The sequence below is a fragment of the Eucalyptus grandis genome, chromosome 7, assembly GCF_016545825.1.
Source record: "Eucalyptus grandis isolate ANBG69807.140 chromosome 7, ASM1654582v1, whole genome shotgun sequence".
Lineage (NCBI taxonomy): Eukaryota > Viridiplantae > Streptophyta > Magnoliopsida > Myrtales > Myrtaceae > Eucalyptus > Eucalyptus grandis.
Genome location: NC_052618.1, coordinates 29,183,651 through 29,194,755, shown reverse-complemented (window position 1 = coordinate 29,194,755; position 11,105 = coordinate 29,183,651). Strand labels below are relative to the sequence as shown.

General features: G+C 36.7%; 1 protein-coding gene across 4 annotated transcripts; it reads right to left on the bottom strand.

Annotated features, from left to right (window-relative positions):
- Window positions 1-4,370: 4,370 nt before the first annotated feature.
- On the bottom strand, window positions 4,371-6,359 carry LOC104453235 (NAC domain-containing protein 74-like). 4 transcript variants are annotated; one of them, XM_039316770.1, is made up of 5 exons: window positions 6,299-6,330; window positions 6,013-6,212; window positions 5,637-5,885; window positions 5,061-5,165; window positions 4,371-4,940 (listed from the first exon to the last, which is right to left on the bottom strand). In XM_039316770.1, exons 3-5 carry the CDS (start codon window positions 5,757-5,759, stop codon window positions 4,596-4,598), a joined length of 573 nt encoding a protein of 190 aa, XP_039172704.1. In that variant the 5' UTR covers window positions 5,760-5,885; window positions 6,013-6,212; window positions 6,299-6,330; the 3' UTR covers window positions 4,371-4,595. The 4 variants fall into 4 exon arrangements, 1 of the variants encoding a protein (XP_039172704.1); XR_005552931.1 differs by having other exon boundaries at window positions 4,371-4,957; window positions 5,574-5,885; window positions 6,013-6,358; XR_005552930.1 differs by having other exon boundaries at window positions 4,371-4,957; window positions 6,013-6,357.
- Window positions 6,360-11,105: the final 4,746 nt, after the last annotated feature.

Sequence of the window (11,105 nt, the reverse complement as noted above, 5' to 3'; positions counted from 1 at the left end):
CAATGAGAAAGAAATACTTTGTGGGAATATTTTAAATAAGCCCAAAATAAGGTTGATTTCTCAAAAAAAGAGTTTGAGATAAACTTTTACTTAAATAAGGCATTAAAATGACAAACTTAATCTTAAATAAGGTGTTAAGCTCACTGACTTTGCTGGCCAGCTAGTTTGGGCTATCGAGCCATGGCTAAGGGCATTTCTATTCAAAAGCTTCTTTTTTTCCTTGTTTTTTTATAAATGTTTTCGTTATCTTTCTAGGTTCTTTTCTTTTGTTTTATTTTTCTTTCTCCTTCCTTCCATTGATGACATGACACTTTTTCTATTCTTTTTTCTTTTTCTTTCTTTTCTTTCTTCTCCGTTGTCCTCAATCCAAATAAAACAAAAAGAAAAAAGAGATCAAGAAGAAAGAAAAAGAAAGAAAAAAATGCTCCTAGACAAAAATGCCCTCGGCCATGGGTTGGAAAGTGTCGAATGTGCTCATCAACAACTAAGAGTTAGCTGGCCAGTGGGCTTTAGATCTTATTTGAGACTAATTTTGGCACCTTATAGCCTTATTTGGTACAAGATTCACTTTGAGCTCTTTGTGGGAGCAATTTAAATAAGGCCTACAATAAGGTCATTTTCTCAAAAAAAAAAGAGTTCGAGATGAACTTTTACTTAAATAAGGCATTGAAATGACAAACTTAGTCTCAAATAAGGGGGGTAAGTACACTATCAGTGCCAAAATTTGTGTACAACGCTCACTTCGATGCCAAAAGTTTATTTTGGATCATTTAAGTGCCAATAAATTTGAAAAATGATCATTTCAGTACCAACGCCGATCAAATTGGCTGGAAATCCGACGTGGCACTTTTTATTAATTTTTGAAGCTAACGTGAATTGTCGGAGAGTATAGTCAACATCCTAACAACAAAACGATGCCGTTTGGCATCTTTCCCCTAACTTGAAACCCTAATCCCCAAATTGAGAGAGAGAGAGAGAGAGAGAGAGAGAGAGAGAGAGAGAGAGAGAGAGAGAGAGAGAGAGAGAGAGAGAGAGAGAGAGAGAGAGAAGGCATGTCGTCTTCTTCTTTCCTAAAGAACAACACTAGCAGCGGCACTAGCAACGGCACCAGCAACGGCACCAGCGGCGGCGGTGACGCACCAACAACGGCACCTTCGACCCCTTTTCTTCCTCATTCTCCTCCTCCGCCCTTACCTCTTATTCTTCTTGCCACTTCTTGCTCAAGCAACAATCTCTATCTCTTCTCGCTCACTTGGTTGAGCAACTACGATGGTGGCCGAGCGACAGTGGTCGAGCGATGGCAGACGAACAACGGTGGCCGAGCGGCAAACGATAAAGAAACCCTAATTTCAATCCCTATATGAGCTATATCACGTTGTTTCTATGAGAATGTCCACGTTTGATGGCAAAACGACGTCGTTTCTTGAGGAGGATGGAAAACGACGTCGTTTTAAAGCCACCGCAACTTTTTTTAAAAAAAATATAAAAGCCACATAATTAATCTAGCCATAATCTCTCGCCGATTGCACCAAAGTGATCATTTTTTCTCTAATTTGGTACTTAAGTGATTTGACGGAAACTTTTGGTACTAAAGTGAGCTGCCGTACACAACTTTTGGCATTGATAGTGTACTTAGCCCCAAATAAGGCCTTGAACCCACTGATTAGCCAAATCTTTGCTGGCCAACTAGCATGTGCTACCGAGTCACGACCAAGGGTATTTTCGTCCAAAATATTTCTTCTTTTTTGTTTCCTTTCTCTTTTCTTTGTTCTCTTTATCTTTTTAGTTTCTTTTCTTTCATTTCATTTTTCTTTCTCCTTTCTTCACCAGAGCCTCACGTGACACTTTTTAGTTTCTTTTCTTTTGTTTTATTTTTCTTTCTCCTTTCTTCACCAGAGCCTCACGTGACAATTTTTCTTTTTCTTTTTTCTTCCTAAACAAAAATGCCCTTGGCCATCGCTTGGAAAGTGCCGCGAGAGTTGAATTTGCTTGCCAATGATGAAGATTTAGCTAGCCGGTGAGCTCTAGATCTTATTTGAGACTAATTTTGGCAACTTATAGCCTTATTTGACACAAAATGCACTTTCGATTCTCTTTGCAGGAGCATTTTGAATAAGGTAAAAAATAAGGTCGTTTCTCAAAGGAGTTCGAGATGGACTTTTACTAAAATATGGCATTGAAATGACAAAGTTAATCTCAAATAAGGCATTGACTTCACTGACTAGCTAAATCTTTGTTGGCTGACTGGCATGTGCTACCAATGTAATGACCCAGCTTGACAATAGTGGGAAGTGGTCGTCAAGGCTAAAGGGCTTGACGAGAAGCAGCACCTAGCAGGCTTCTGGAATGGCGAAGGGGATAGAAATGAATTGAATTGTGCATTAAGAATGATTCTAGAATATATATGTGAAAATTGGAATCAACTCATAGATGCCCATTTTGATGTAACGGTAAGCTTTGCTTTGGAACTCGAAGTTAAGCAAGCCCAACCTAGAACATTGCTAGGATGGTGACCTCCTAAGAAAGTGCCTGCCTGTATGCCAAAGGACAATATCATGAGGCTCGGTGTGGGACGAGCCAAAGCGGACAATACCTCGATTAAATTAATCCAAGGATGTCACAATATTGTTTCAGAACTGGACTCCCTCTAGTAGGTATATTGTTTTGTGGACGAACCACGCGAAAGTTGGTGGATCTCTACCCAATTTGACGCGAGCTAGGAGTGGTCGTTAAGGTTAAAGGGTCTGAACAATGAGCAACTCCAAGTAGGATTCTAAGATGGCGAATGGAATAGGAATGAATTGAACTGTGTATCGAATATGGGGAGACAATTTTTTGAATATATATGTGAAAACTGGAATTAACTAACAAAGATGCCTTTTAACTTAATGGCAAGATTTGCTTTGGAGCTCCAAAGTTAAGTGAACCTATGCAAAAGCACTACCAGAACGGGTGACTTATTGGGAAAGTGCTTGCTCGTAGCCAAAGGACAAAACCATAAGGGTTGGTATGAGATGGGTCAAAGCGAATAATACCTCAAATGAGTTAATCTAGAGATGTCACAACCAAGCTATGCCTAAGGTTCTATCTAAAAACTTTTTTCTTTCTTTGTTTCCTATCTTTTTCTTTCTTGTTTGTCTTGTTTTTCTTTTTAGAGTCTTTTCTTTCGTTTTATTTTTCTTTCTCCTTCCTTCCACCAACAACTCACGTGACACTTTAGAAAAGGAGGGAAAGAAGAAAGAAAAATAAAAAAAAAATGCTCTCGGATGAAAATGCCCTCTGCTATGGCTTGGAAAGTGCTGCGTGAGTTGAATGAGCTTGTTGGCAATGAAGATTAAGCTGGCCAGTGAGCTCTAGATCTTATTTAAGACTAATTTTGGCACCTTATAGCCATTGATTTAAAATTCACTTTGGGCCCTCTTCGCAGGAGCATTTTAATTAAGGCCTGACATAAGGTCGTTTTCTTAAAATAGAGTTCAAGATGCACTTTTACTTAAACAAAGCATTGAAAGGGCAAACTTATCCTCAAATAAGGCATTGAGCTCATTGATTAGCCAAATCTTTGCTGGCCAGCTAGCATGTGCTACCGACTCATGACCAAGGGCATTTCCATCCAAAAGCTTTGTTTTTGTTTCCTTTCTTTTTCTTCCTTCTTTGTACTCTTTTTCTTTTTAGTTTCTTTTCTTTCTTTTATTTTTCTTTCTCCTTCCTTCCACTGGCGACTCACGCGACACTTTTTCTTTTCTTTTTTCTTTTTTCTTTCTTTTCAATCATTTTTTTCCTTGATCCCAAGAAAATGAAAAAAGAAAACCAAAAGTAAAAGAGAGAGAAGAAAGAAAAAGAAAGAAAAAAAAATGCTCCGGGATGAAAACCCCTTGGCCATGGCTTGGAAAGCACTGCGTGAGTCGAATGTGCTTGTGGGCAATGGAGATTTAGCCAGCTGGTGAGCTCTAGATCTTATTTGAGACAAAGTTTGGCATCTTATAGCCTCATTTGATACAAGGTTCGCCTTGGGCCATCTCTGAGAAAATAATCTCACCGTCGAACCTTATTTGAAATTTTTCCTTACTTTGCCCTATCTATCATCATGTTGGGTGGTGCTGCCATTGAAGAGAGACGAGAGGCCACGCGAAAGGGTAAGAGGCAAGAAATCAAAAGAGACCGAGAGAGAAACCCGTCGTACGGAATAATTGGCGAATTGAGGAGGAATGGGTGTTTTACTTACAAATCACTTGACGAGTCATATGTATGGACTTAGGATTTTACAACAATGGAGGAAAGTCTCGTGCTGCAAGCCCTTTCAAAGGTTAGACGAATGGATATTGATGCATGACCAGTGTTGAGTAGATAAAATCAAGATAATACACGAATTGTGAGGAAAAATTAATTATACAATATACAAGCATACAAGATTGATATAATGTCCCATCCTTGGAGAAGCATAGTTGGTGCCCAGCATTATCACTGATATAACAAGCCAGGCTGAGATTAACATCTATAAAGGATCACCAGACGCTGGCAATCCATTATCACAATTCAAAACTAATCTGTAGAGCATAATCTACACACTGTAGTTTGGCATACTAATCCTTGCTCTAGTTGAAGAGATCCTCCAGACCATTACCGTAACTTGGATCGCTAGGTCCGTCAACATGCTGATTATCATCATACAGTAAATGTTTCTCTTTGCATGTTTGAGTTTGCTCGCTGTTTGCATCAGAGTTCAAGAAATCCGTGATACTGATGCCGTCACTGGGAGAATTTGGTATGTGACAACGGCCATCGCTAGGTCCATCAACATGCCAATTATCACCACAACACGAAGGTTGCTCTTTGCCCATTTGAGGCTGCTGATCAGGAATAGGCACGTTCCGGTTGTGTAAACCAGTATTCAACGTCTCAGTTGGATAGTCAGATTCAGTAGTAACTCCTGGAATTGCCTGAGCAAAAAAAAAAACTGAAAAAAAAAGCATGAACACACAGTATTCGAGCTTTAGTGTAGTTAGATGTATCTCGGATCATATGTTGCTTTGTATCAACCTAAAGTAACATTTGCTCACCTGCGCACTACTCAGATGGCTGCTTAAATCGGTTGAAGCACTGGCAGTTGCCGACTTTGCTTCCTTACTTTTCCTGTTTATTATGCGACAGAGGACCATTGCCGTCTATAAAGAAAATGATACCGGTGATGAGTTTCACAGTTAAGACAACCGAAACTCCATCGTTGCACGAAAAGTATATTATGCATGAGATACATCACGCATCACTTATCAAAACTGAAGTAATTTAAATTTCAAGAACAAATTGCCCCCTTTGTTGATGGAGAATCACTTTATATTTGGCAGTCTAACCCTCAGTAGTCACTGGAATTTAACCTTAAAATGATTATTGGTCAGTTTCGTTTCTGTACAAAATACAGTGGAGAAGTTCTGACTTGCGAAAACTAATGTTCAAAGTACAGCAGAGTTAAAGGTAAATCGCACTAGAATTATGGCACAATCATGAACTCACAAAGCCAGAAACCTCAACAAGCTGAATGAGGAACATATCTATAGATGTGAAATCAATTTTACCTGCACTAGTAACCATGTTAAAGATGCTCAATTAGGGGAACCAAAAGAAGAGAAATCGAGTACCGGGTCCGAAATTTTACTGTCCGAATCATCTGAATTTAGGTGATATTCGTGCATGGCCACATCAGTCCTGCGGCCCTTTGGTTGTCGACCTTCATAGTAAACCAAAATCCTCTTGGTCCCCATCGGCTTACTGGTGTCCGGTGCTCGGATAACACGCTTTTTACTCGTCTCTTTCCAATATCCCAACTGGGTCTTCCTCGTACGACCACGGGACAAAAGAGGAAACACTCGCGTTCATCCGACGATTCACTAGAAAATATTACAACCAAAGATTGTTTACCCGTTATTTTACCGAAGTCTTATAGCAACTACCTATTACCATCAAACCATGAAAAAATAGGGAAACAGAGAATTCCAAGAACTAAAAGTAAGTTACCATCGTATAGCATAAGTAAATCCGGAGGCTCCAGTCGTAGATGTATAGCTCGGGAATAGCGCTAGCTTCCATTTCTCCTTTGAGCTTCTTTTTCAAGAAATGACCAACGAGTTGCTCCTCCGTTGATTTGAATCCAGATCCCATCTGCTCCGCCTCCATTGATCCTGCCATGCTATATGCCTACTGTCTCAAATTTAATTCTGCAATGGAAAGAAGAAAAGAGTAGAGAATGAGAGGAGTGAAATAAGCAGAGGAAGAGACTACAAACACAGGAGACAAAGAGTACTCTTGGCTTGGCTTGGCTTTGCTTTGAGAGTGCTGGCTTAAACCCTTCCATGTGGGTCAATTTATAAACACAAGAAACAAGTAATTTCCTTTAGGTTGATGGACAAGGAACTAATGTTCAAGTGGATCCCACCTCAAGCTTAAGACGACGAAATTTCCGCTAAGAACAGCTTCTTCGAAGTTCACAACGCCGATTAAGCTGGGATAGTAGGACCCATCTGGTCGTTGTAGTCAAATGGAAAAAAATGAAAGCTTATAGCTACATGACATCGTACATGCATGGATAAGCACGAGATGGCATGAAGTTAAATAGCGTTTCCTCTGTGAAGAAGACTCCAGAATTTCATGTATGCAACCATGCATGCAGATCATGATATGAAGATGTCTCAAGCGTTTCCTCAGTGAAGAAGATTCTAGAATAACAAGTGACGTGCACTGTCTGAGCAATGACGTCAAAAGTGAAAGAGATAAGAAGATTCTCGTTAGTACGATTTCAAAGCACAATCGATTCTCTTTATATATTATCTTTACCTTAAGTCCTGAGCAGGACTATAAAAGGCTCCAGCCATCAGGCAGGCTGTCCTCCCCCCCAAGGAGAGGGAAGTGGGTCCCTGGATGGGGTTTATATCTTAGGGAGTTCCCCAGAAAAACTCCCAAGGAACAAGCCCGGGGAGGGCAATGAAGACAACCCAGGGGAATCGAAGCCCCTGGGGGTGAGCCGAGCCTCCCCCCCGAGCCCAAGTTTGGACCTGAGCAGGTCCTTAAAGTGCTCCCTCCTGAAATGACCATTCCGGGAGGTCTTCCCCTCACAAGCCATTTACAGGCAAGTGAGGGGGAAGTATGGGATAATGGTCCCATTGGGTAACCCGGCCAAGCCTTTCACGGGGTTAGGGACCCACCTTGGATCCCCGTGAAGCCCGGTCTCCTAGCTCTACTAGGCAGGGTTCAGGGAAATGACAAGGCCCGGCAGGGTTCAGGGAAATGACAAGGCCCGGTCTCCTAGCTCTACGTGCACTGTCTCGAGCAATGACGTCAAAAGTGAAAGAGATAAGAAGATTCTCGTTAGTACGATTTCAAAGCACAATCGATTCTCTTTATATATTATCTTTACCTTCTGGAGTGCAGACTTTGGGGAGAAATGTTCAAAAGGGCAGACTCATACGCTTTAGAAAAACTTAGATGCATGGTCTTGACTCAAAAGGTTACCTTATCATCAGAATTTAGAATCTTCATCAGTCTAGACTGTTTTATGTAGTCGCCATCGGATGTGATATAAGTGCAAATGTTTAGTTACATAACTAATTCTTATGTATAAGTCCCATCTTTCCAACAATTATCAATATTGAATTTTGTTCATTATCGGTTGGTTTGATAATTTGCCGATTCTATCAGGCAAATATGGCATCAAGGTAATAAGCTTTGGGTTTGATATAATTCCATAAGCTGGTAAATTAGATTATTCCTCTGAAATTAGAAGAGGATTGATAAGTGTTCAAACAAAGTGAGTATATCCATATGTGGATAAATTCAAATTGGTAAAATATGTGCCAAGTTGAGCCCATTAAACCAAAGTCTAACTAAAAATAAAGTTTGTGAAAGGCTAGAAATTCGAGCTATGTCCGTGTTTGGCGGAATTCTATTGTGCCGTGCCCAAAAGCATGGATTTTTATGTCATGCCAATAAATCTAACACTTCTGTGAAATTACAAAAGTATAATTTGTATATTAGCAATTTTTTACTAACTTACCACCTTTTATATACATAAGTTAGGGATGTTTTTAATTTTTGAACTCTTATATGAAATTGCCAACCTGAATTAGAAGGACTTACCAACTTTTTTTTTATTGAATCGTCGATCAATTTTGTGTTGCCAACTCTTATTTGCATTACTAAACAATTTTTTGTTATTTTTGTATCCTCTTTAAACTTTTCAATTGAATTGCCAACTTTCATTTGCCATGTTAACAACCACTTACATTTACTAATATCCCATTATGACTCAAAATTTTCTACCATTGATTACCACGTAGTATTAGATTACAAACTCTCAATTTGAGTTATTTACCGATGTTTATTGATTTCTTTAATTTTCTAATTTTTATAACTTGGAAACTTTTAATTACATTACTTAATTAGCAACGCTTGAATTTACCCATTTCTTTGTAAATTACTAACCTTACTAAAAAAAAAAATTATTGACCTTAGTTATAGTATTTATCAACTTTTCTCCGTTTGAGTTCATTAGGTAGCTTTGGATTACCAATTCTCATTTGAGTTATTTAGCAAGTTTTTTTTTTTTTTTTAAACTTTGCCTTAAATATACTAACTCGTTTCCCTAATTAAATTATCAACTAGTTTTGGATTATCAACTATCAATTAATTACCAATGTTTATTTGGTTTTATTAGTTTAACCGCTCTTATCTTGGGTTATTTAATCAGGAACATATTGGTGAGTCATTCAAATAGAGGTTGGTAATTTTATAGAATTGTTTATTAGCTTAAGGAGTTTGTAAGAAATGCAAATCAATTTTGATTAGATAAGAGAAGTTTTTGTTATGTCGAGATAAGAAAAGGTAGTAATTTTAAAACCAAAATCTAAACAAAATAACTAAATAGTCTCGCAAAGTTAGCATGTATGTTAATCATGAATAGGATTGGTATCCAAGGCACTAAGAAATGTTGACTACATAGAAAAGTTGGTATAATCGAAATATATATGTATCAAGCAACTCAAATCGAAGTTGGTAACCCAAAACTACTTATAAGTTGATAGAATAAGGTTTGTAACTAAGACAAAAGAGGTTGCTAATTCGCAGATAATTGGTACATTTAAGGCGTCACTAAGAGCATTAAATAAACGTTGGTTATAGATAAGAACAGTTTCTTTTTTTTTTCTTTTTTTATTGAGAGATAAGAGAAGTTGGTAATTAGGAAAATAAATAAACATTAGTAATTAACTCACATAAGAGTTGATCAGGCAAAACTAATTAGGAACTCAAATATCACTCTAAGTGAAGTTGATAATTTTTAAAGAGAGTTATAAAAAGTTGGTAAGTAAGGCAAATACAAGTGGTAACTCAATATATTAGTTAATAAATTTAAGAATTTAAGTAGCTTTGTTACTAACGTAAAAAATTCAAATTTTATTTGGCAATTAAACCTTGTTTGGAGCTTAAATTGCAAAAAAGTTTGTAACTCATGGTAATTTCATATAATAGTTAGTAAATTTAAGCTTTTGGCCAGATTTGCAAATAAAATTAGGTAAACTTTAGGATAAGCTTTTCTTCCTTTTATTTTTGTAAGAGATAAGAGAAGTTAATAATTAGAAAAAAAAAACAAGATTAATAGCTAATTCAAACCAAGTGTTGGCCGCAAGACTAACTGGATAATTTAATCAAAGAAAAGCTGTTAATTACTCTAATTGATGTTGGTAATTGTTTAGAAGAGTTGGTAGATGTTGAAAGGTGGCAAGGAAGTCAGATAAAAGTGGTAACTCAATAGAAATATTGGTAAAATTTAGGAAAACAAACAAACATCATAAAATAACTTAAATGAGAGTTGTTAACTTTAAGCTAGTTAGAGACTTAATCGAAAAAAGTTTAATAATTCACAAAGTAATTCAACGTGATCTTTGGTAGATTTAAACTTTGGTAAGAAAGGGAAAATGGTTGATTTGCAATAAAAGATGTTTTGTTGTGGCAAAGGTCGGAGAATTTGGTAATTTAAGAAAAAAACAAACAAATATTGGTAACTAACCCAAATAGGAGTTGGTAATGAATAATAATCAATAACTTAATTGAAGAAACGTTCATAATCACTCTAATTGAAGTTGATATTTTCTAAAAAGAGTTGGTAAATTTTAAAAATTAGTAAGGCAAATAATAGTAGTAGTCCATTGGAAAAGTCGGTGGATCAATGAAAAACAAATAAACATTGATTAGCAACTTAAATAAGTTTTGGTAACTTAAAACTAGTTAATAACTTAATTTGATAAAAAATTTTAAGTTAATCTAATGAAGGTCGGTACTTTTGTATAGTAGTTGGTCCATTTAAGCCATTGGTAAAAAAGCAAAACTAATATTTGTAAAGATAAGAGAAGATTTGTTTTCCTGATAGAGATAGGATATAAAAAGCAAAATAAACATTGGTAATTAATTCAAACAAGAGAAGATGACATAAAGCTAGTTAATAACTTTATCAAATTACATTATGGTAATCAATAGATGGTTATTTCTCAATATCGTTGGTAAATTTAACTTACGAAAATATAAGACAAATAAAAGTCGATTAATATAGAAATTTGGTAAATTTAAAAATAATAAAATAAACATTAATAAGCAACTCAATGATACTTGTTAAATAAAAGATAATTGAAATCTTAATGGTGGAAAACTAGTAAATAGGGATAAGCATGGTCTGGGTTGGGCTAAACAAACACCTAACCCAAAGACCAACCGCACAATATTGGTTCCCAAATCGAGATCGAGGACCAATCGTTGAGCCTAGGACCGCGATCAAACCGATCCTATGGGTCCAATCTAGACCTTGATTAGACAATTTTTTTTTTCATTTTTTATATATCTTAAAAGGACAAATATACCATTTCAAATTATATATCTATCAATAATACAATATTGAGCAACTAAACTATGAACACCGATATATATCAAATATAAATCTAAGATAAATGTAATAACAGAAATGTCCATTTGAGATTGTTGAGCTACATTCGTGAAGTAAGCCAAGAGCAACAAGTGACTTCACCAACTAAGCTATGCTCATGAAGTGCGCAAGGAGAGGCTAGAGG